We start from the raw sequence: 27,412 nt of genomic DNA, 5'->3' as shown, positions 1-27,412 counted from the left end.
ACCTGTTGTTCTATACAGATAACACCTGTGTTTAATTTAATCTCGCTTATCCATGAAGGTTCACCTTTTTAAATTCAGAACAAATTATTTGACAACGGCGATAAAATTGTAACTTTGTAATCCACAGGTTTATATGTTACTTTTGAATTAGAGCCAGCCAAAACAGAAATTCGACCACCCAATGAACGACACACGAACAAGATTAGGGTATTAATTAATTACATGACAAGGGTGTGTAATTCAGCAGAACATTGACATGTTTCTTTATAATTCAGCCCTATGGGTGATTTAAAATGGCAGTACAGAGACAAACCATCAAAGTAAATGAAAATTCAATTTTACAGGTACTTTACAAAAAAAAATCCAAAGAAATTACACAAAAATGTAAACAATTTACAGTGGTGCAGATGAATTCCGGACTTTAATGAATGTTCAACAGTACTATCTATTATATTTGAAGAACAATCACAACATAAATGTGTAAGTTTAGAAATGTGTTTCCTTAATTAGTTTTTAAAAACATTGACCGTGACTTACAATTTCACAACGTAAGGAGTAACTATTATTTGGGTAATGAACGTGATGTTATTTCACAAACTCATTTCAATCAGTCGAAACAGCTCGTGTTTGTCCACAACCACATGTATTGTTCCTTTATCTCCTTCCTTTTCCAGTCATTGCCCACAGGGTTCGTACACGTATTTCTTCCACCAGTGGGCTTTGGCACTTTCGTAAATCCGATCGACCTGGTACATACTTCGAGCACCTCCTAAGATGGTCCTAGAAGAATTCATCGGGTGTCGAGTTACGTCACATTATAGTATAGTATATCATGTCGTATTTTTGACCTTTGCATTTTTTTTTGCTAAAGAAGGAATTTTTGTCATTTTTGGATAGAGTTTACCTTCCTCAGCCAGAAATCCATTGGTAACATTTTTTTTCCATCTACCATGTGGCGGCCATCTTGGATTTCAAAATAGCGTCCATTTCGGACCTAATTTGTATCATAACTTCGGACCTGACTGTGACATGAAGTCCATTTTGGTGGCAAACCCCATGTTTTTGATACCAAGGAACCCACGTAAATCATTGTTGATGGGGTACCCCCAATGGATGGCAGCCATCTTGGATAATTCAAAATGGCCGCCATTTAGTACCTAATTTGTATCATAACTTCGGACCTGATTGTCATATGAAGTCCATTTTGGTGGCAAACCCTATGTTTTTGATACCAAGGAATCCAAGTAAATCATTGTTGATGGGGTACTCCCAATGGATGGCAGCTATCTTGGATATTTTAAAATGGCCGCCATTTAGTACCTAATTTGTACCATAACTTCGGACCATAACCGGTTAAAAGCTATCAGTTTTATTTGCTCGATAATTTTGGTAGAATTGTAGGGGCTTATATTGTGTTTTGGAAGACTATGGCAAATGGTCATTTATCATGTACGGGGATTTGCTGCAACTGCACTGTCAAAGTTATATATACAAATTTTTAAACTCGACGAAGGCTGTAGGTGGATTGTTCATTTATGTCCGGCGGACTAATTTTGCCGAATAGTAAATATACACGTCATTCGTAGTAGGTCCAATTTACTGTCAACACAAAGACACACAAAAGTACTTCACACGTTTACTGATACAATTTGAATCCTTTGGATAACCCTGTGAGTTTATAAGATTGCAAGTTATTCCATTTGTAATTACTATACGAGTTACAATATTTGCAGATATATAGCATTGATCTATATTCAAATGGTTGTTACATTATCAACTTGAAATCACAAAATATATTCAAAGAAATACGTTATACACTAATAATGAGGAATCACCAAATTTGGTAGAGAAACACATCTATAGGATATTTGGCAAAGAAAGTCTCATGCAGACAAATGGGAATAGACAACGGTCACAAAATGGGGCGAGCACAACGTGAGAGCATGCTGAATATGTAGGTGAGAAAAAGGAAAATAATGGAAAGAGTGACGTCAGGACAGACACGTGACAGAAATGTATGACAGGTATGACAATCAGTGTTGTAGGTCTCGAGACCGGTCTCGGTCTCGAGACCGGTCTCGAGACCACTTTTTGCTGGTCTCGGTCTCGGTCTCGGTCTCGGTACCCTGTGGTCTCGGTCTCGGTCTCGGTCTCGGACCACGGCGGTCTCGATATTTTGCTGGTCTCGACATCGAGATCAGCAAATATTTCCCATTGTGTACAATATATACATTGCACAAATTTATTCGATTAACCGTATTCGTTCGAGATCATTTATCACGATAAACAGATAGCAAATAGTTTTAGAAAACTTGCAGTACGTGGAGACAACCTCGCTTTTGGTTGTGTGAGCTTGCACGCAGCGATCTTGTGTGTGCTTGTGCCATCGGCTTCATGCGCGCATCATGAGTTCAATAAAAATTGGGAGCGAGTTCCTAGCTACGACCAAAACACGAACTACTCGTTGTGAATGGTAAACAGGTGCATGGCGCATGGTGCAAACAGGAGCATTCACTACAGTACGAGTTCGCTAGAGTAGCACGATAAAATAAAGTTTTCGCTGTTTTTTTTTTTACAATTTACGCAAGATGTCCAGTAATTCTGCTGTGATAAGATTTGGTTTTAAGGACAATAAAGAGATCATGGACGTCAAAGCAGGTAACAAGAAACATTCTGCAGTTTGCATTTTCCGCTCAACCACAAATCGAATCACGGAGAGATCGGGGACAAGTTCAGCATTCACTAGGCATTTAAGTCGTGCCCATAAAGCCAAGTAAGTAACACAAATTAACATTTAAATGTTCATTATTATGATTAAGAACACCCCCAATAACAATGCATGACCATGACCAGTGGTTAGACATTGATGTCGTCATTGACACAGATGCATATTCCCTCAGACACACCAGGGAGGAGTTGAAAGAAATGTTGCAAGGTAATTTAAAGTTAAACTAATTTTAACTTGTATGGATTTTGTATTGGCTGTTGAAAATTTAAGTTTGCAATTTCGAGGTTGCTGCACAAAAGAGGTAGTTGCCTGTCTTGTGGCTTTAAAATGCTTCTACAAATGCGTCAGTCTGTCTGCACCATGGGAAACCAAAACTAATATAACTATTACCCTGAATGAATCTTTTAAATTTTAATGTTTTGTATTAGATTTGGTCATCACTGAGGCTGATGCTAACTCTCTTTCTGAAGATGTCACCCCCCATACCCATGGTATTTCAACATCAAGTGAAGAGGAAGAGGAAGTTCCTGCGAAAGTTCCACGCCTCCTCGCCAAATATAGCCGACACAGACACAGAAGTGGGGGGCCTTCACAAGAGGACACAACTAGGCGGCAACTTGTGAAGTATCTTCAGGTGGTCAGCGAATCTCAATCTATCCTGAGTGCCCTACAGTTTTGGCAGGACATGGCCAAAAAGCTTCCAACCCTGTACAAGCTGGCATGTAAAGTTCTCTCAGTGCCAGCATCATCTGCCCCTGTGGAGAGAATCTCCAGCAGGGGAGGGATCATCATGCGCCCACATCGTGCACGTTTGTCAGCAGAGATGCTGTTCATTTTGATGTTTCTGAAGTGCAATGAAGATATTCTGTGAAAGGGACCTGTACCTATACAAAAAAAAAACCTTTTCTGGCACATTCCAGAATCCGACAGAACAAATGGTTGTTAATAACTATTGTATTATCAAGTACAGTATTATTGTAAAACAAGTACACAAAGGATTTAACAGTAATTATCTAACAGCACAAGACATACTCAGTTTGTTTTACATCAATAAAAGACTTTCATTTCAATTACTATGAGTCTAATTTTATTACATGTATGTAATTTACACATGCGGTCTCGATGTCTCGGTCTCGGTCTCGGTCTCGGACCTTCAGGTCTCGGTCTCGGTCTCGGACCTCAAGGTCTCGGTCTCGGTCTCGGTCTTGGTCTCGGACCTCCAGGTCTCGGTCTCGGTCTCGGTCTCGGACTTCCAGGTCTCGACTACAACACTGATGACAATTGACAATGGCTACAGAGATGATTGGATAACAAACACGGAAACAGTAGACGAGTGGCATCAGGAAACAGAAACCGTCATTTGTGACATTATAGCGGCAGTAAATGCCCAGTAAAACCACTGGCTGCTCTCTGTGATTTACTTTATGTCTTACACAATAAGTCATCGTTTCTCTCTTTTTTTTTTGGTTTGATATTACGTCTAGACCATTTTGGGTCTTTACATCATCGTGGAAGCATGAAAACGTAAATGTTTTGTCTTGCAGCAAAGGTTATTTCTACTGGAGTATTTTTACATAAAATAAAGATGGAAGCCGTCTCTAAAGAAGCAGTCAAATCGAAAATGAGAAAATGACCTGAAGCCAACTAAATGACAAACGTATGTGTTTTCAATTAAAGATCAACTAGTAACAGTGAACTGAAATATCGAAAAACGAGGTCAATTTGCAAAACGTGGCCTGTAAGAAGTTTACCTTTAACTATGCCTGATAACAGATGACCAACAAAGATGATAAAACATCAAACATGTCATACTGTACATAAAACAGCAAATACGTCAATGTAACCGGCGTACTTTGGCATTGTTACACAGTAACAAATTAAGGAAAGAAAACAAAATACGTAAACAGACTAATGATTATAAACTAATAGCAAGGCACAGCATGGATTTATAACTGGTAAAAATAAAACCGACAAACAAAAATTAATTTATATATCAAAGAGGAGAAAACTTCGAAATTGCCTTCATATAAGTAATGTAAGATTATTTTTTTCATAATATATTTGGGTACCCTGTGGATCTATTTTCATCTGCATGCAAAGTCTCAAACTAAGTGCTACATTGTAGTCCAATAAAGCATCGAGAAAAACGGAATTAAACCCTTTTTGTACATATTGCTTGCAGTCATGGCACTTACTCACTGGCAGTGGTATTATGGATACTTGTAACATTGTCTACTGAGCATCCAGTAGGCTATATTAGTTTTGAGCAGGTCCAATTTCCATATGCTTGATGACTAGTTTGACTTTATGTGAATGTGTATTTGTTAATATTGATTGTTTTTTTTTAATGTCGACTATGTTTGCTTGGACCCATGGGAGACCAGTGGATTCCACTTTTTTTGAAAAGGCCACCAGTTGAAAAAAAGAAATATATAGAAAAGAATAAAATAGACTAACTATGTGTTAAAACTGTGTTTTTTTAAGGAAATACATGAAAATAAAACTACCAAAATTCCAAAAGCTTAAATGGTGGCAGTTTGTTTGGTGTAACTTGATAGTAATACATTGAGATATATCACACGTTAATCAGTGTGAAGCAAAGAAACGAATTTGAACGCAGCAAATGTAAAAAAAAAATGGATATTCACATTCACTGGAAAAGACACAATAATATTGACTACTTACAAACAAGAAATGCAGCAAATCACCAATTTAAGTGTTCTTTTTTATTTTTGAACGTTGCCCATTTAAGCTTTTATGGTTGTTCACATTATGTTAATGAAAAATATAACAGCACCATTTCCATCAACTCTAAGACACTCCTCATACCCGTTTAATTGTATTTTTCAGAGTAAATTTATTTCATTTTATTTGTATGGATATTCACATTCACTGGAAAAGACACAGTAGTATTGACTACTTACAAACAAAAAATGCAGCAAATCACCAATTTAAGTGTTCTTTTTTATTTTTGAACGTTGCCCATTTAAGCTTTTATGGTTGTTCACATTATGTTCATGATTTTACGTATATTTCATGATTTAACCATTACTATCTCTCAGTCTTTTTCTCATATCCGTTTATTGTATCTGCCTAATTCGCTCTAAATTCATCTTTAAGTTTTCTTGATGTTAAAAAGTATTCTTCATTTCGATTTTCCTGTCTTTTGAAAAAAGTAACTGAAGTTATCTTTATCATCTTCTACTTCTCTCCACTAGGTTTGAACATTTAGTTTTAAAGGTATTTTTCCCTCGTCACTAGATTTTTCAATGCCTGCTGTATACTATGTGTTTTAAATGTATAATTGATTTATACATTATTTTTTTAATTAAATCAAATAAGAAATTCCACTATAACGAACACCGCTATAACGATTACTTAACTATTACGAACATCCTCTTCGGAACCTGAAGTATTACGTTTTGTTACAATAAACAGTCCTTTATGAAGAACGATCACTACAACGAAAGATTGTTAAAAACCCATAAATAAATAAATAGGGTTTTTATTATCCAAATAATTAAATAAATTTCTTCTCTCTTCTAAATTCTTTTATGCAAATGTCGGTTAGGACACACCCTCGTCGACCTTTATAGATGTTGAACACGAGGACCTTCATTCTAGCGCGTTTCGACATTCCTCTGGGAATTTTTCATTTTAGGCCTATTAACTATGGTGAACTTTTATTTGCCCTCTTGCACTCACAATGTGATTTATGTTTAATGATAAATTGAGCATCAACGTTGTGACGTTTTCAAATGAAACATAGAGGGCATTTCTAAACTTTACTTTTAAACCAAAATAATTATAAATGTTATATGTCATAGGCCAAGGTAAACGTCTACATTTAAATGAGATACTTTTCCTTGTTTTTTGTCCAAAAGGTGCAATGGTTTTTAACTTGACACCGTGATTAATTGAAGAGATCCGATGATGTGCAATGATGATCCGAAATAGGGTGGTCGGTTTACCCAACCAATACTTTGGTTTGCGAACCAATGCATGACGCTCTAATAATGGATTATTTGTTTCTCTCAAAATTTTGTTCATGGTATAGTGGGGTAGATAGGGGAAATGTGCGGCAATTGTGCCTTTGATGATACAAGCATGGCATTTGGCACACAGAGTTTGTCTCAAGAAAAATATTACAGGTAGAATAACAAATTTCACAAAATGATTGCCATTAGTTGTTATTCTACATTGACGTTTTAAGAGACAAGAACGGTTTTCCCCAAAAAGTCATATACACACCTCCATTGTATCTGAAGGAGAACTGACGAGATTACAAATAGTTAGCCTCCCCCTCCTCCAAAAAGAATTATATTGGCTTTACAAAGTGTAAGGTTTCATTATTTTGGTTTTAGGGATGGAAATGACTTAGTAAAAAAAAAAATTGAACATAACAAAGGCCCCAATAATTAATCCGTCGGTACAGAAATGAGAAAAAGATTAAGTAAAATATGTTTTCCCCAAGAATTTAACATACCAGCTTTGGTCCGAATGTATTTGTATATATATATCAGAGAGCCGCATACAGAGATCCGCACTGCAATATTAGCGATGCTGACAGCAATGATGAACGCTGGGACGAACTCATCGGGGAAACCTTGCGTGGTCTGTCCAGTCTGTTGAAAGGAAATTTATAATTACTCGGTTGTTTTTGTGTGTTAAGAAATCATTTAACCCTGCCCAGAATAGTTGAAATATTTCAAAAGTATGTTATCCTCCACTTTAATTATACTCAGTTGAACAGTACTCAGTTAATTTCAGCCGTTATAAACAAAACAAATACAATCTCAAACGCACGAGCAAACTTCATTGGCAGAATGGAACAGAGGAAGATGGGTTTGTTACGTATTAAAATCATACTCACATTTATCAGGTTGTATGTGATGTAGACCGGCTCAATCAAACTTGCCAACGGGATGATAAACACCAGCGGTTTCCATTTTTTGAATAACTGAAAAATATAACAGCACCATTTCCATCAACTCTAAGACACTCCTCATACCCGTTTAATTGTATTTTTCAGAGTAAATTTATTTCATTTTATTTGTATGGATATTCACATTCACTGGAAAAGACACAATAGTATTGACTACTTACAAACAAGAAGCCGATGACACACATAATAGTGGAATACATAACTCCTCCAACCAGCTTCCCAATCTCTGAATGTGCCAATCCTGTCTCGTCAATCTTCAGGACAAGTGCCACAAACGTTAGCTGCCGGAAAGTATACAGTACAAAAATGAGTCCTTTTAGCACATTCAACCTTCATATTAAGTAAGTATTCACAATAGAACATTCAGCTAGAACATACAGTACGCAAAATAACCTTGAAAAATCAGATATAACAAACTTGACAGATCATTAAAAAAACTGTTCTGACCTTATCAAACAATGTAGCATTAAAACAATGTGTAGCATTAAAAGCAAAATAAATGTACAGCATTGAAAGTGAGTTCAGTGACCTAGTTCTTCCGAGTGTGTTTCAAGAGCTAACCCATATTATACAACGCCCGAACAATTGGTGGGTCGTTGATCACTTGTCACTGAATTATTCCTCCCAACCCACAACACGACCGCACGGCAAAAACAGAAGGTCCAATCCACGGTAAATGGAATTGCACGGTCACGCTTATGGCGGCTCTGACCAATCATATGACGAGGATTTAATCCGGTATTGTATAAAACGAATAATGAATTATTCACGTTCGTGCAATGATAAGAATAGGTTAATTCGGTGACAAAAGATTGTTCCATATTACGCTTGGCTTCGCCTTGTGGGATGGAGCATTCCATCTATAACCTCATTAAATTATTCCTTCGATTTTACTCATAAACACTCTTAAATAGCACTTATTATTTGTATACTTACCTCCAGATGAAGATTCAACAACAACAAACACATCACGAACAGATGTTTGATGTTCTCATCTAGCAATAGATGACATTCAAAATATAAACAAGTACTACAACACTAAATGGTACTAAAAAACCTGGCATTTATATATTAGGTTTTGTTAATCTTTTTGAACAATCTGTGTAAAAATCGATGTTTTAAAAATTGTGAGTGAGCTTTACAGACTGATTGTAAATTAAAATTAATTTACAGTCAATGTTATTAAAAGCCCCAGGATTATCGCAGACGCTGGAGTAAAGTCCCAGCCAGCCTTATACGCACTTAAATCTAAGAGTTACCTTGATTATATGTCTCTGCTCCCCACGGAAATAACATTGTTCTTGCCTGCCAGTACTTTCTGAACAAATACATAGCAAGCGAAACGTTCGCAACAACAACGGTTGCAGCCAAGACCACAATTACCTGCAATAGAAGGAAAATCAGTGAATCCTGAGGTGTTGTTTTCAGAAAGACAACACTTGTAGAGTGTTCTATAAGAAGTATGCAAACACGACTAATAAAGGAACCCAACTTGATTTTTTAACTAAATATGAATGATTCTTTTGGAAATTGAACAATTTTGAAGTTGACTGGAGCTGGGTTTGAACTTGCGACTTTCCAATTGCAGTTTCAGCTTTTCAAAAACTGTGCTATCCAGCCATATATTGGCGGTTTACAAATCTGGCAATGTCTTTGCTCGAGGGGCGCTTTCCATAAGACATTAACCTGTATTATGCTAGGGATCACGTAAGTCACGATGCTAGGAACATTGTCAGTGCTGCAACCTGGGAAATACCAAACTAGGATCACTCAAAGAGGGTACTGCACCTTTTTTTATAAACAACAAAGTAAAACTGACTAAATATGAATAAAATTATATGGCAACACCTTATTTTTACGTGGATAAATTTTACTTACGATCCTAGACATTTGATCTCCATTCGGCATCTGTTCTCCTTTCAGTATCGATTCCTCATCTTCCGGTAGTATGCAATACATTATGCAATAGGCTATCAGAACCACGTGACACAAGCAATATAGTAGAAGGCTGTAAGGCATCCTCCAAAACACACCGTGAACGGGATACACCAGAAGGAACACTACAAACATGAGTGGAAATATATTTCACAGTGCTTGAAATTAACATGACAGCTTATTAGGTTATTGCCTATAATTATATATATACACAAATCGATCTAAAAGGATGTCACATCACTTGCATCGTTTTTGTTAATGCTAAATTTATTGTATTGTTATCATCTGAGGTTTTTGTTCGTAATAATTGTATCAACAAAAAGATCACTTTAAAACCTTATTTAATTTGATATAAATGTTAGATATAATTATGTTCATAAAATTATCTATCTGGGAAATCACTCAAAATTGCACCTTTCCTTAAACCATTTACCTGGAAAATGCATTGTTTCCTTCAACGGCAATATAGGTTTAAAATGTGTACCTTTAATAAATAATATGTATTACTTATTGTCGCCCGTGGATTGTAGGAGTAGTTAGCGGAAAAAATGTATAATTCATTTCAACGATTAACTTCAATACAATTATATTGATCGAAAGTAGCATGTTGCTGTTGCTGGTGTTGTATTTTGTGTTGTTGGTTGATGCTATCTAAATTAAACGAGGTCACACTTAAAAATTATCGTCTATACAGCATGGGCAAACTTCGATTACCAAATGTGATGAATACTCACTCCTAACTCAATTATTCCATCCTATCCAGACGTCCAAATCTACCCCTTTAACAATCTGCCATTTTATAAGTATTAACCGAATTTTAACAATTCAAATATCTGCCATAAGTAAATGGCATAACAGACATCTAAAAAATTGCAGAGTATCTGTTAACATTTATTTAAATTGAACTAACCTGATGTTACACCCAAAACGATTACAAATATAAATTTTGGCGAATCCGGTGTTCCTTCTGCAAACATCACGATTGACATCAGAGACGCTGCGTAGCCAACAGCGAGGACGGACAGGACAAGAAAAAGCCATTCCAGTGGAGACAAGTCAGTGACGGATTGTCTCTTAATTTTGAAAATGGAAGGCTTATATTCTTTCTTCTGGTAATAAAGAAGATTTTTGAGTGAATTGATTAAGAGGAGCATAGGAAAAGTAAAGTATGCAACACCGAAAATCGGAGCTACAGCTATGGGCTGCTAATAATACATCGATATTTTGGGAGTTCTTTAATTCAACGGAATACTTTTTTTGATTATTTGTTTATAAAATGCAATATATCACAGGAGTTCCTTTATTTATAAAAATTACACAATTCAATTTTCAAAAAAGTCATAATTTTACGTCGTTAAAGATTGCAATATCCAGGGTGTTTAAAAAAATGGCCTTGTACTACATGCACCATAAGACCAACTGACAGTTTTCAGCATGTTGAAAATAACAAAATCCAGGACGTACATTATCAAAGTCATTTATTCAATTGCTAAACATATCAAGGTTTATCACTGTCCCTGTTAACCCATCTCCTTCAACATGCCCCCATTCCTTTCAACGCAAATCTCTGCCCTGGTTTTCATTGCTGTGAACGCATTTCTGATAACGTCTCTTTCTCTGATAACTGTCAATTGGTCTTACTGTGCATATGGGACAAGGGCATTTTTGGCATTTCAGTTACATCACCTAGTGCTCAGTCATCGGTAAAATTGAGTTCGTTGTGTCAAGAAAAAGAAGACATGGTTATGTAGCAGATGGTGGTTACCATTTTCCTAAATAATTAGTGAACCCGAGAAATCAACAAAATCAGCTCAGTTTTCTTTTCTTTTCTTTTTTTAACACCCTGTAGTATAATATATAATATTAAAAAAAAACAGGAACGGGTACTTTTTTACCCAAATTACAATTCAATTGATAAATAAATGCATATATATAAGCATGTAAAGGAATTATTTAGGGTACACATTTCATTTTTAATGTTTCAAAGGTAATCATTAAATACACTATTATTTATCTACATACATTCGGCGTCATCGTCTTCTTTGTATATCTGTTTAGGCTCTGTGGTTGCGTTCGATATCTGCATTGGTAAACAACAGGAGGTCGTAGGTTTGAAATCTCGAAAACCCTGGTATATTACTGAGTAAACTTAATTTCATACGCCGGTGAAAGTTAAACCGGATACATAAAAGTATTTTCTGACGCAAATTCCCGTCCTTTAAATCTCCTCTTTAATAATTTAAAGCAATGCATGCACTCGATATGAATGAACGACGCGTTAAAATGATTAGCAAAATCGAGTTAGCTTTTTATATACAACGCCAATCACCATATGAGACGAATTTGCCAAATGTATGGCGAGTTAGAATGTTCCATTAGTGTATTACCCTGATTTCAAAATGGAGTCTCTTGGGATCAAATTTTAAATTTAAATTTACACTACTGCCCACTAATTTTATAAACGCAATGTAAAACAAAAAACGAGGCGATCTGTATGACAAATTGTAAAAGTAACCAGAAACCAGAAACTCATATATCTACTCACCAATTTCCAATATTTAAAAAGTTGTGAATAAACGTAAAGCAAGTGCTGCAAACCGATCGTTTTCTTGAACAAAAATTGTAAATGGCTGCTAAAGTAAATATACGCAGTACAATGATAGCACAAAGGTTATCAAGACTGTCACGTGAAAAACGCAGTAAATTATTAATATATGACCTCTAAATAATCTTTGAGATCTGTGCAGTCAGTTTAACCCTTTGAACTTGATTCAGTAAACAACTTTGCCTGTTGACACACTTCGTAAACAGCTTTGTTAATGCTCGTCAATCCTGAAAAAAACCACCCCTAGCTGTATTTACCGGATGAGGCTGTTGGGACAATTAATCATCTCTTCATGTATTAGGAAATCCAGGCTCAAAAAAGACAATCCATCATAAAAAATAAGAAGAAATTATGCATTTTTAACAGCTGTATTTTTTAATTTTGAGCTTCTGTACTCAACGTGTTCAACTTTAAAAACATTACTAAATATTTGACAACTGTTGTACACGTTACCGAAGATGCATGTATTGGACACAATGCGTTTACTTCAAAACGGTGCAGCTAATTTATTGGCTTCTCCTATCCCAAGTCACACAGACTTTTTACACGATTTTTCTCCACACGACTTCTGTCATTTGTAAACCACCATAAAACTTGGCATAAGGAAGACCATCACCCAAAGGCGGTCCGCGAAATAAGAGATCGTAATAACGTCATCGTAGGTCATGTGACGCTATTTTAAATATGTATATTTTAAGGTCCCAGAGAATTGAATTCTGATTAATATTCAAACAAAAACTGAGGTGTCGTCATGATGAGGTTATTTCAGGTCATTGGACGTCCACTTAAAGGTATCTATGTTAATAATAATAATAATAATAATTAATTCTTATATAGCGCATTACATCATTGACACAATCTCAATGCGATTTACAAAGTTAATAAAACAAATGTCATTAAATACACTAAAAAGCTCATTAAAAATATTAAAACATCACCAATCTATTGATTTAAATACCAAGTAAAACTCATTAAAAATACATTAAAACCACAATCAGTCAATCATCATGAATGTTATTTAAAAACCTGACGGAAGTAATACGTTTTTAGTGCTGACTTAAAAGATAAAAAAGAAGGTGCGTTCCGAATAAAATAAGGAAGCTTATTCCATACACTGGGTGCTGCTACTGAAAAGACACGCATGCCATAATGATTTTGATTGAAACGGGGCTGGACTAAGCGTGTTTCATTGGAGGAGCGAGTGGCTATAGAACTTTCCCGAACTGTCAACAAATCCAACAAATAACCAGGTGCGTGTTTATGTAAGATTTTATAAACCAAGATAAGGATCTTGAACTCAATACGCTGTGCCACCGGAATCCAGTGAAGACTTTGGAGAACAGGGGTAATGTGCTGATATTTCTTAGTATGGGTAAAGTATGTTAAGGTCCTATATCTACGGAACTGTAAGTCCGATAGGGTTCAACATTGGTCTGTATGCATAACGGGATGTGTCATATGTAAACATTGAGAATGTCATATGTTTTTTTTTTCTCCAGTTTTTGAAGCTTTAAAGCAATATCTCATCAAAGGACATTCTTTTTTTAAGTCTTTTTGTTTAAGGTTTGTGAGATCTTTGCCATTGGCACAACTATGTGACACATGTCGACGATGTTTTTATGAAGTGACAAAAACCTGCAAAATCGAAACATTTTCGATTTGGAGTTTTGCTGGCCAATAAATTGCACTTGACAAAAAGAAGAATTTGGCTGAGTTTCAAAACAAAATAATGTTTGATTTCGCGATTATCGCAAACAAACATTTGACAAAATACCTAAAAGCCGTGTTTTTTGTTTTCACGAAGTGGCAAAAACTTACCTCGCTAGCAGGGCCAGAGGAATAATGCATTTCTCTACACACGCGTTAAGATGGGAGTGGACGCGCACGCCGTGAACGATGTCGATAAAGAACAGACGCGCGCGCTACAGTGACGTCAGACGCGCAAATGTGACAATTTCTTAGAACTTTTTATGTTTTCACGAAGTGACGAAGAGTGTGTACAACTTCATGGGAAAAAAGTGAGGCCTCTGTGTTTTGCTGTTTTCTCTAACTGATAACAACTTTAATTGATCTGTATTAATGAATTACAGTTTAATTAAGAGAGACTTATAGATACTACAAGAGTTTCTAAAAACTAGTCGAAAAGGTGTTTTGAAAAAAATGATTAACTTCAAAGGCGATTATCACGGAATGACCTTTTTGCATGACATTGAGGTTTTTGTCATTTCGTGAAAACACTGTCGATGTGTGAGGTCAATATGATGTCAACAATCAAGTGATTTTATATAGATTTCTGAAATGCTGATTATAAACGCCTTATTATGGCATATATTACATGTGTAGCTTTGAAGCCACTTATAGTGGGTCGCCTTGTCAGCCGGCCAGTCCACACCTTTGGGGAATTGTTCTTTCAGTGTGCTTTCTCTGAGCTGAGCAAGCTCATTTTTCTCTTGCACATTTTCTGTAGCGGCATCAATCCGATCATGCAACCTAATTAGTACGCAATTGTAATCTTTGAGGCTTTCCCCCTGCAATTGCATTCGGCCATACAGGGTTCTTGTCAGACACTGAGCTGACTCAGGGGAACCAAGCCCCATAAATGTGGCCATTTTACTGGACTACCTCCGTAAATAAAAGGTCACACTTCCACCATGTACACAAACTTTGTCAAATTTTGATTTTAACATTTAGGCTTGGTTTGTAGGGGTTTTTTTTGCTTTAGAAGCATACTCACCCTCATTGTAGGCTAATAAGGAAGTGCTGCCTTTTTCAGATGTCTATTTTTTGTGAAATTTCCTGATTTTCGTTTGCACACATTTGCGTATCAAAATTTCAACATGAAATTTCACGAAAATTATAGATCTAAAAAAGGCAGCACTTTCTGATTCGCCTATTAAGAGGGTGAGTATGCTTATAAAGCCAAAAAACCATAAAAACTAAGCCTAAATGTAAAAATCGAAATTTGACCAAGTTTGACATGTTTTTGTACATGATGGAAGTGTGGCCTTTATTTACGGAGGTAGTCCAGTAAATCATTACGGACACACTCTCGCAAAATGTGGTCCGGCAGCTTTCTATACAAAAACCTCGTTGGCTCGGGGTTTTGTACGTAAACCTTATCAGTCAGCCGATCACGCTCAATTGACTTCGGCCAAACCGCAGTCCCATCATAAGAAATAAGTAAACAATGTTAACAGGACCATTTTTTCCAAGAGTGTGTCTCTAATGATGGGCCACATTTATGGGGCTAAGGGGAACCAAACCGGGTTTTGTTATTTCTATTTTCGGACTAATGGGCCCTTCGGACTATCGAACCTTCGGACTCAGTATTGAACCTTCGGACTCACGAACCTTCGGACTAATGACCCTTCGGACTAATGACTCTTCGGACTAAAGAACCTTCTGACCATCGAACCTTCAGACTATCGGGCTGTTACCGTTCCGACACCCCTATAGTCCGACATTTCAACCGAAGTTCTGACACCCCTTTGTTCCGACACCCATATGTTTCGACTACTCACCTATGTTCTGACAACATGCACATAAGATTGTGGTACTCCCGGAGAGGGTGAGGGTTATGGTTAGGAATATCGGTATTGTGTAACATAGGTATTGGTAACATAGGTATTGGGGAACCTAGGTATGCACCCGATCCACATACCTCTTACGCACTAGAATTCCAAACAACTGACAATAACATTTGTTTTTGTTGACTTCCGTCGGGCGAAGAGACTCGCACAGTCTCAAAGAGAGAGGAGATTCACATAAAATAATATCAACTAGCAGAGTTCTTGATTTCCTTGCAAGATGACTTTCTGGTAAACAATATGTTCGAGTATTACCTGAAAATAAAACTTGTGCCTTTTGTTTCTCTCGAAAGTCCTCGTAAGCACTGAGAATACAATTTAAATAAATATGTCCGTGAAGGAATTAACGAAATTAATTCTCCCAACTCTAACTATTCAGAGCAATGCATATACTGGATATGAGTAAACGACGCATTAAAATGATGAGCAAAAGCAACTTAACTTCTCAAAAACAACGCAAATCTCAAAATAAGGCAAATTCGCAACAGCAAAAAATGATACAACTGAAAATGCCTCCATAGTTTATTACAATGCTCTCAAAATGGAATCTGAGGGGGACAAATTTTGTAGTGAAAGTTTCACTTCAGCCAAAAAATTAGGTTTGTAAATGCTATTTAAAATAAAAATGTAAGTGGTTGGTACGAGAAATTGTCAAAATAATTAGAAATGTCTATATATACTCACCGATTTAAGGAGCTCTACAAACCGCTCTTTTCCTTGGACATATGGCGACTACAGTGAGTATACGCAATACAATATCGGGTTACAATATAAGGTCATCAATACTCAGACATAACAAACACAGTAGTTTATTATTAACATATTAACTCTACACAATTTGTCTCGTCTGTGCAGTCAGTTTAACCTTTGAACTTGATTCAATAAACAACTTTGCCCTATTTAAACACTTCTCATCGAAGATGATAAAAAAAATACGAATTATCGGACATAAGTCAGATTTCATAACTTCGACATAAAATGCAAGAGTTTATTGCCGGGAGATTAGCTTGAAACAAACCTAGGAGGGCTTACCGACAGTCATGCCACTCATTTATCTCATCATTTCAATAAGTCTGTACAAAATCTGTTACATTCAAAATATTGTTTTCATTTAATTCGTCAGTTTTGTTGTCAGAAGTGTAGTAAAACATGCTAAGAATTTATTAATCTGTTGTGCATTACAACTTCATCCGCATATTTGCCACAAGGAAAAACCTACTACAGTCAATAGAAGAAAAAAAAGTCTTACAAGTAAATTAAGATAACATGCGACCATTCTGTAAACTGCATAAGAAGATGATGCCCTCAATGCTTCAGTCGCATATTTACAGGATGCAATAAGGATTAAACCTTACCAAAAAATACAGCTCGGTTACATCAATTAATTGATTGCTGTCTGGTGTCCGTTTGTACATCGATGGCACATCCTTGTCCTACCAAAGCTTCATATCAGTGGACCTTGTCATCTCATTATCCATTTGCTAGCGCAGTGATATTGTTGTGTTCCCTAATAGCAGTTCATGAAACATTTATTAGAGTCAACAGTATCAAATAAAGATGGATGGAAACAGATCTTTGGGGTGACATTCACACATGTCAATACACTGATTTATTCATCACTTTACTTTTACATAACGTTGTGTAGATTTCATCAACCTAGGGTTTCTCCGTTTGGTAGCGTTATAGAGATAACAGGTTTGTGTCTACAAAGTATATACATGTACTATGGCAAAACCAATACGAAACGAGTGGGCACGGGTACGGGTTATCGACGGTCAGACCGAAGCGGGAGCGGTCCGCTACGGTGACCGGGGAGGCAACGGCTGCGGCAGCTGGACTGGGCCAGTTAAGTGTACAGTTCGATCCAAAGTGTGCATGTAGCGTATCGGGTATTCAAGGTCAACCAAGGCACTATGCACCAAGGATAGTGTTTACGACAAGACCGTGCTAGCATAGCTGAAGTACGGGTGGGAATGGCTACGGGGAGCTGGCTGGCCACAGCGGAAGAGGTCCGCTGTGGTGATGGGGATGAGCTATCTCTGGCTGGGCTAGAACACCAGACAACCGCACAAGAGGTTCAAGCTAAGACTAGCAGTCCAATGGCCATTATAAACCGCACAGCAGCATTGTGACTAGTGTATTACTATTTCACCAGCTTCTCACACTCCATGTAAGGTCTAGGTAAAGGAAGCTTCATAATAACACTAGTAAGACTTTCACCGCGCCTCAACCACCGAGGGAGGGGTGCTTCGTAGTGACACGAGTCGCTCAACAATCGGTCTGTCAGAGTCGAGTTCGCGTTCGCCGCACAAATTTGGGTTTAGGATTAGATCGCACTGCATTGGTTTCGCGGTTCGCCGCACTGCCGAAAATGAGGAAGTCTCGGGATTAAATAATGCATGGGCACTGATTTAGGAATAAACCAATAGTAATCTTCCAAGTCGAAGAGTCACATGACTAGTCACATGATTTACTAGTGCCTTGTGCAAGAGACTAGAAACGTGCGCATTTACATAAGAAAAAACATGGAGAGAGAGAAGTGTGCAAATTCAGAGAGAGTGATGTGTGCAAATAGTTAGATCAGACTGCAAACGTGCTTACACAACATCTCAAGCAACCTTGATGGAGTGAGTTACAAGCTAAAATGTTACTGTGTCACAGGTTATTGACACCGCAGGATGTCTTACCACGCCCAGCTACGCGACAACGCAAGGGTAACATTCCATTCCCTCGAGCTAAGTACGGGACTGGAAAACTGGACCGAGAACTCCAGTTAGTGTTCATGGGTAACACACGGGGGAGAGAAACGCTCCGTGCCGCTGAGCAGTCTCTCGGATAACGACAAAGCAAACATGCTTGGGAAAAGGAACTTAGTTCGCTGGGGCGAAGGGAGGTGTGGTCAATCGCGCACACGTACACCGCTTCATGAATAATGAATGCAGCAGCGCGTGGTATTGCATCATGCGCTGTGCTTGGTAAGAGACCGTGGGAATAAATGTGCAAGTTTGCAATTTACGATAAATAGGTAAATTAAAGGAACAGTAAAAGACAACAAGAAGAGCGTGTACCTCATGGACGGAGTGGACGGATTTCCATAATCAAGCATTCTGGGTTCGCTACAATATTTACAAAATAAGCTGTTCTAATTCGTTACCCCGCCCAACTAAATAAAGTTACATTTCTTAAAACAACACACTGCCATTTACAAATTTGAGAGGGTTAACGAGAGGCGTCCAGGCAAAAAGATAAAGCACTACTAATAACTTCAATTGTTTCAATTACTTTAGAATGCAAGTAAATGTCACAATTTGCTATAGATTGCTCTGTAATGTACACATCTTTACATGTATTTTGGATACCCAACGACCATGCTGCTTTATAAATCTGCTGTCCGGAATACCGGATATGACATCTTGAGTCGCGCCTTATGATTTGGGATCTAAGTTACAGTTTCTCATACAGTATATATACACATTGATTTGAATTTCTGGAGTTAAATGACAGTTTCCATAAACATTTAACTTTCATTATTTGTTTTTTACTTGGAGGATTGTGTAATGATACTTCGAAACTAATCAATTATTTACACACATGATATAGTTAACTCCAGTCTGTAGTTATTTTGAGTATTTGTCCTATTTTGCGAAATGTATCAAGTTTAGTCTGAACTCTAACTGTACATATGTGTTTTACACAAGGGCCATTTTATCCAGATCTACCATAGGTAAGCAGATAGTGTGCGTGTGGTTCCAAAAGGCATGACTCCTAACTATCGTATTGCAATTGTTCTCATCAGATGACCAGAACAAGCACTCATTTATCACCTTGATAGCATCATTTGGAGGGGGTTTGGGGGGCTAGGAAACATCATGGGATCCCTCGGACGCGAACGACACTGAACCATATCAAACACAAGGTGGCGTTGTTCGTCAGTAACGGGCAAAGGGGGATTGGGCAGAGGGAGGCTAACTGTACTTAACGCAAAAAAACAAAAGCCAAAAATTAAACATCTCTTTGAGAGCAAAATGCGTTATATTCATTCAATTTAGGTTGTATTCTTCTTACATTTTCAAAGCAATCACAAGAGAATAGGGCCCTATGTGTAATCCAGTATACCTTACGTGTTTACGAAAACTTTTTGAGATAGACTTTGGTTGATGTAAAAATAGGTTTCCAAGCAACAGTATCGCCATTTTGTTGTTCAAACAGACTGCATATTTGTTTTTGAATCGTATAATTAGGTTCAAAGTTCAGCGTCGGATAAAAAAGGAAAGATAATGCTAGTTCATTGCTGTTCATATATAGCTGGTATCTGTTTGACAAGTCGGAGTCAAGTTTCTATCGTAGGCCTACGGACCTTCATTTGATTTCAAAGGAATACGGCTACAATGAGTCTTTTTTTAACATAACATAATTACTTAATAATTTATATTAAATACCCTTACAGGCATTACGTTTGTTTTTCTCATAGATTCACAGTAATGGCGTGCAAAATAGTAACATATTTTGTGCCCTATTTTTGGTCGTCCCAGAGGAGGCCAGCCTGACCGACCGACCGTACGACTGACTGACTGACTATCACAATTGAATTCGACTGGTTGCATATCTCCCTTTAACTTTCATATCTGTTTTATAACATGTACACCACGTGCTTTAGTATGGCAAACCTTAATTGTCCCGTCTACTTTTAAGATATAAGTAATTGACAGTTTTCAATCGATAGTTTTCAGCATGTTGAAAATAACAAAATCCAGGACGCACATTATCAAAGTCATGTTTTCAATTGCTACAACATACCAACGTTTTCACTGTCCCCGTTAACCCCACTGTCCTTCAAAATGCCCACCCCCCATTCCTTTCAACGCAAATCTCTGCCCTGGTTCTAATTGCTGTGAACGCATTCCTGATAACGTCTCTTTCTCTGATGACTGTCAATTGGTCTTATGGTGCATGTGGTACAAGGCCATTTTTGGCATGTCATTTACATCACTTGGTGCTCAGTCATCCGTGACGATAAAATGGATTTGGTGGTGTCAAGAAAAAGAAAAGACATGGTTATGGAACAGATGGTGGTTACCATTTTCCAAAATAATTAGTCATACCCGAGAAATCAACAAAATAAGCTCCGTTTCCTTTTTTGAAACACGTACCCTGTATGTTTTGGCAATCAGTCAATTCGCAACGCCAATGGCGACAGTATATTTCTTTGAACTTACTAAATTTAAAACTTAAACGTAATGTACGACATACTTAGCCACATACTGAATCTTCTAAATATAAGTTTTCGAGCTTTAGGATCAGTTTTAATAAGGTTGCGTTGTGTTTTTAATGTTTACTTACAAACTTGTTGATGTATAAGTATGATTTTGTACAGTACGAACATTACGTTTTAGCTGTAAAACGGCGAAGGATATATTATGAAGTTCGCTTGAGACACTTTCTGAAAAATTCGAACATAGTTGATATCCATCTAGTGTTAGTAAACCCCGATTCTTCCAGGTTCATATTAAGTATGTCTAACATGTCACAAATACTTACATATTGAAACTATGCAGTCGTTTATTTGCAGTATACAGTACAATTACTGTTAAAAACATGGCATATCTAAGCAGGAATAGCGGTTGGCGATATTTATGTAGCCGGATAGTGACCGTAATTTACTTCGGCATGCATATGTTTTTTTTTATTCATTTTATCATGTGAATCCCCTTATGCCCTTCTGTTTTACATAACTTGAACATCATGGGGAAAAGTGAATACCACAACGGGGTGAAGTGTGTCTGGAAAGAGGTGTTGCAATCATTGATGTTGCCGTAGTGTCTGCCCATCACGATTAATTTCAGACAGACACTACATTAAGTAGATTACCAAGGTTTCCGTCGAACTGTTACTATATATTTGGCAGTGTGAACATAGGGAACAGGTAAAAAGTTGCAACGGGGTAACTTTGTTTACATTTCAGAGAACAAACCCTTCAGACCTTAGGCAGATTGCCATGGTCTCCGTCACACTGCTACTCATTTGGGCAGCGTGGACACAGGAAACAGGTAGAAAGTTGCAAAGGGCTGGCAAGTTAGTGGAAATTCTTGCGCTATTCGGTGAACAGAACAAGGTTATAAGAACCCATTTGGAAGGTCCCAACAGAGTGAAGTACCTTGACCCTATAATTCAAAATGAGATTATAGAACTAATGACTGAGATGGTTCAAGAAGCAATAAGTCGTAAGTTGGCACACTGAAACAGCCATCATGATTGATAAATCAAATGAGCAACAGCAGACAAAAAAACTCTCAGTGGTGGTGAGATACGTGTATCAGAACTGCATATATAAAGAGTTCCTTGCATTTTCTAGAATGCAAGCGTTAAATACCAGATATGAGATATGATATGAGAAAAAAAAAACATGACTGAAGTGCCAAAGAAATGTGGGGAAAAACTCAAAAGATTGTCTGTGTATATTTACACCTGTTTCGCGTCAATCAGTGTGTACAAGAGCTGTTTCGAGAATAGTTCGCCCCAACAAGCAGTGTATAGATTCAACCACTGATTCAATTTAGCCATCGTGGACAATGTTATGTGTTTGAAGCTAGACGTTTCTTTTCCGTTTCTTTAATATCAAGCTTTCAAAAAGCACTGATTAAAAAAAGGTTTCGCGGAATGTTGATTTGCTACTTGGTTTATATTAGTTTAACTGAAGGTTTTTTTTCTTATGTTCTTCAACGATTTGATGATTTGGTTTAGTGAATTAGTCCACAAAAGGGTGGCTTCAGCGTTTCCGTTCCTTTACCAAAGAGTATCTCATTGTACGGGTGTCTATCTGTTCTAACCGAGAAAGGAATTTTATTTTTCAGGTTTTGTTTTAGGAAGTCACCGAATTCCTTTGGAATTTCACCATGCAGTAGGAAGAGAGTTTCTATCATATTCCAGCCGCTGCCTCCAGAACTGCCAGTGTTGTTCTCAACCCGACGAAACCCTCGAGGAGTTACGTTATACAAAGACAATCGGATGTCTTTCAAGTTACTGACGCCTTTTTTCACGCGTTGATCGAGTGATTCTGCAACTGCACAGAACGCATCATCATAAAACTGCTTATTCAGACGGAGATCTATCTTTTTCAACTTCGGGACGTTTTCAGGTTCTCGTACAAAGTTGCAAATATCATTTGAACTGAAAATTGTCCCCACAAGAACGAGGTTTTCAAGCTTTGACAGATACGACAGACTTCGAACTAACTCGCTTGATGCACTTGTTTGTTGACTTTCACCAAAATTGGGATTGGATTTAGAAACCAAACCTTGAATTCCAGAACCCGACCCCTGAATCCTTGGCGTTGTAGACTGTGCAGTAGGATCAGGTTGGTTTGCAGGAAACGGTTTCTTTGCCTCCAGGTTGTGCAGTTCACCTGCCTGATACTCCAGAAGCTCATAAAGACCCAACAACTGCACGGTACGAAGGACCCAGATGTCTGACTGGTCTGAGGAAAACTGAGGCATGTCTTTGTTTCTGGACTCTACTCTTTCACGCAACTGTGCCAGTGTTCCATTTTCTGAAAACCTCTGCTTCTCTTCAGATTCCTGGATGTCCTCTTCCAGATTCAATGGGAAAAAGTACTCAAAATATTCTTGAATCTCTCCCCAGTCATCTTTCCCAAGTCGCAACAACTCGACAGATTCAACACACAAAGCGACATCTTCTTTCTGTTTGTTTGCATGTTCAAACACATACGACAGCATTCTGATTGTGTGACCAGAAACGCCTCCGAGACGAACTTTCCCTCCCTCAAAGAGGCCGGCAAACTTCGCATTCTGCGAACCTTTGCATTTTCCTTCAAAATTCAGCAGTAGACACAACTGGATCGTTCTGTGCTCATGCACACCACTGAAATTGGTTGTGTCTTTCTTTTTCCCGTCTGCTATCTTTTGCACAAGTCCACTGCAAACCTTTTGACTCTTCCTACAGGCAAACGCATACACATTTGAAAACGTTTCAGCTGCACTCATCATATCAGTGTGCTGAAGTTCGGCCATCCAGTTTTCATCTTGTTCAGCAGTATGAGCCAAGGAAAGACCAGCGCAGAAGTCCCGAAGTATTTCAAGAGCAAAGAAAACATCTGCATCTCCTTCACAACGAACAAGCCCTATTTTAATTGCCACATCTAAGACTGCCTGGCCGTCACCACACGAATTCACCAAATCTGTTTTGGAAAAGGTAGCTGGACTTTCATTTTCAAACATCTTTGGCAGAATTACCTGTCCCAACTTTTGCAGTATTTTAAGCTGTACTTTTGATAGGCCTGTTACATCAAACTCTACATGTATGTTCAAAGCCTCATGTGTTCTGGTATTGTCATCGCATCTATCACTACTTTTCTCAAACAAACATTTCACTAACCTAATAAACAAGTCACCCATAGTCGGATCATCTTGGAAAGCCAGCCCATCAGTCCAAGAGGATAACTGACAAAGAGTCGTTATGATAACGGGAAGACAAGCCATATTTGGATGTAGAATGTTTGCGTCTAAGTAGCTGTGAATGAGTGAATGCGATCTTTGACTTTGATTTTCACAGCCGTTCTCCGATTTGACACAACTGCTTTGTAAATTTGTATTGTCTTTTTCTTTGTGTTCTTGTGTTTCGTCAATCTCTGAAGAGACTTGTATTGTCTCAGTTTGAACCTTACTTTTGGTAGTGAAGCGATTGAATGCATCATAATGGCTATCAATGTACGTCTTTGCGCTTTCTTGCGTAAAACCAGTAATGGTTATGTGGCGCGGCTTATGTTTGCTCGTTTCTTCCGCCAACCTTGTATGTCTTGCACTTATCACTATTTGACACCCCAAAAGACCTTGTTCCGTCATGATCTCCATGACGTTGTCTATGTCGTTTGTGTCATTGCAGCCATCAACAAGAATGGCCACTTCGTCAGGGTGCTTTGAACAGTATTCATTGATCGAATTTGCCCAATGCTTCGTGCCATCTTTAAGCATATATTGAACAACTGCTTGCCCCAAATTCCCAGCCTTTATGAGAATTTTCGCCGGCAAAACAAAGACCATCTTTTTCTGACCGAATACTGCGTGCGGTTTTTCCAGTGACCAATCAGATGCCATTTTGCCTAAAAAGGCAGTTTTACCACAACCTGATCTACCTTCAAGGAGTACATGACAATTCGAAAATTCAGAGATACCGTCATTAAAAATTTCAGACTCTGACTCTATTCTATATTTAGCTTTACAACCTGCAATAGATACATTGAGGTACATTTCCAGTGGTGTGTATACATCATCCATCGCTGCGTAGCTTTCATCACCTGTCACCCAAGGCGTGATGGGCAGTCTGTTCATTTTCTCTGATACAAACTCCCGGATCATCGAAGCAAGCACAGACACGCTAAATTTTCTGGAAGGTTCTGTTAAGAAACAAAGAATACCATTTTGAAATTCAGTGACAAGAACGGGACGAAGTAAATTTAAGCAATTTTGTTGAACTTCCAAATTTATACTCTCGCTTGGCGCACACAAATATCTACACTTTGTGTACATCAATACCGGATAAACCTGGAAATTAAGAGACCTGCATTACTCGTGTAGTTTAATTTTGGTGATAAGAACTATGAAATGATAATTTGCAGCATTGCAAAATCAATGGCGTACAATCAATTAAACAAATACTGCATGATTACATCCACGAAAAATAGACGCGTGTTTGAACGCCACTTACCAGTTTTAGGAATTGGGTGGTAGACAACTTGCTCCCGATCATGATGTGGAGTCCGTTTGCGTAGCTTCCAGATCAAACACGCAATGATGGCCACGAGAACGATAAGTGCAGAAATAGAGACAAGGGCAGCTATGAGACCAATGTTAGAAGGCTTGATGGAATCTGTTAAAGTAAACGAGAAATGAATACATTCAGTAAAATCTAAATAGAACAGTCAGTAAAGACCGACCGACCGACCGACCGACCGACTGACTGACTGATCAGACCACAAATTACTCAGAGAATCTTACCTTTAATGATCACATCTACGTAGGACCTTCGTAACGCTTTGCCATGGGGAAACACATGACACCAGAACCTGAGAGCATTATTTTGAGAGCAGTCCGTAAGAAGGAGGGAACCTTCAACTGTTAAGCCGAAGCAAGTGTGGCCGTTTATGTCAGACATCCTTTTGGAGCCAGCCGGTAGGTCTAGTTTGCCAACCATAGTGGTCAGTTGTGCATCAACAGCACCAAATGACCAAATCAATGTGGTTCTGCTACCTATAGGTACACCTTCAATGGCTGGACAGCGCAGTGTAAATTTACTATTCGATGCAAATGTTATGGCGTCTCCTTTAGTTGCGTTTCCTCCATCCAACGGAAACATATCTCCTGTGTAATACAAAAACAACAAGTGAAAGCGCAGTGTTTTAAAAACAAGTAATTCGCTAACAGCGACCAAACTCGTATACAATGACACTTACATAAAGAGAAAAAAGTCAAACGTTCAAACAGAATTGTCGTAGATATAAACAATGTTACACACAAGTCAAATGAGCGTGCGGAACAAAAATGACCCCTGAAAGAAACGACTGAACATTTACCAATTACACGGACTTCGACAAGTCCTTCATTGGCTTCAGGGTTTGCAGAGCAGCTGTAGCTCCCAGCGTCATCCTCATCAACGGACTTGATTACCAGACCGAAGTCAAGAGCAAGGTCAAAGGATGGATCAGCATGAACAGTACTGGAAGAGACTGTGTAATTGATGAGGAGATGATGGCTAGAGACATCAACTTTAAACCATTGCACCAAACATGTTGCATTGCCAGGTTTCCAAGTTGTACACGGAATGATCTGCCTTGTTCCGTTCAGCAGGTAGAATGATGCTTCTGATGCCCTGAGAGGACCAAGCAATGGAGTCTCACCTGGATTTCGTGAAAATAAAATATGAGACAATTAATATTTAACTTTGATTGTAAATGCGCTGGCATGTGGAATAAGTCGCTCTCACTCAAGTTGCCAATACGACATCCAAATTAATTGGCAACGGAAAATAACAGCTGTCTGATTATAATATTCATATTTTGAGACCACCTGGAATAAAACCAAAATACCTGATACGTGGACGTCTATGCAGCAATTGGTTTGTGATCCGTCCAACTGAAATACATGACACCAGAACCTCGCTACATCATGTAAAGCACTGACAGAATTAACTGTAAGTGATGCGTCGCTGTCAATGCTGTAATCAACGCCAGTTTGGAACTGTAGTGTAGCACCATCAGCAAAACGTGCACCAATGATCTCTGTATCTTCTGTTATGCCTTCTCCCATTGACCAATACACTACAGACATTGTGTTCGGTGTCAATGACGCGCACTGACATGGTAGCGTCTGTCTGACTTCTCGCTGCAGTTTAGCAGTGGACGATGTGAATTTGGTTGTGGCCGGAAAGGAATCTCCTGAATACATGTAAAGTCGACACAAAAATTGCGGGTATTATCTTACACGGATATCTTCAAATGCATTAAAATAGCTGTCAGTAATAAATGAAGTTTTTATATATTTTTTTAACCGGATCACCGAAATTGAGTGGAGGGCTTTCGACATCCAGTTTGAGCCTTGGTT

General features: G+C 38.0%; 1 protein-coding gene across 1 annotated transcript; it reads left to right on the top strand.

Annotated features, from left to right (window-relative positions):
• The first annotated feature begins 2,835 nt into the window (after positions 1 to 2,835).
• On the top strand, positions 2,836 to 3,798 carry LOC119730462. The gene is made up of 2 exons (XM_038203382.1): positions 2,836 to 2,935; positions 3,157 to 3,798. Exons 1-2 carry the CDS (start codon positions 2,836 to 2,838, stop codon positions 3,597 to 3,599), a joined length of 543 nt encoding a protein of 180 aa, XP_038059310.1. The 3' UTR covers positions 3,600 to 3,798.
• The last annotated feature ends 23,614 nt before the right edge of the window (positions 3,799 to 27,412 follow it).

Source organism: Patiria miniata, unplaced genomic scaffold, assembly GCF_015706575.1.
Source record: "Patiria miniata isolate m_02_andy unplaced genomic scaffold, ASM1570657v1 HiC_scaffold_1, whole genome shotgun sequence".
In the NCBI taxonomy this organism is placed as follows: Eukaryota; Metazoa; Echinodermata; class Asteroidea; order Valvatida; family Asterinidae; genus Patiria; species Patiria miniata.
The sequence above is the reverse complement of the archived record's forward strand: the minus strand, read 5'-3'. Positions and strand labels throughout refer to the sequence as shown.

Excerpts from the sequence above, each read along its gene's own strand:
- LOC119730462 (XM_038203382.1), top strand. The coding sequence starts at position 2,836 with ATGCATGACCATGACCAGTGGTTAGACATTGATGTCGTCATTGACACA. Across the intron at positions 2,936-3,156 it reads GTTGAAAGAAATGTTGCAAG|ATTTGGTCATCACTGAGGCT; the intron begins GTAATTTAAAGT and ends GTTTTGTATTAG.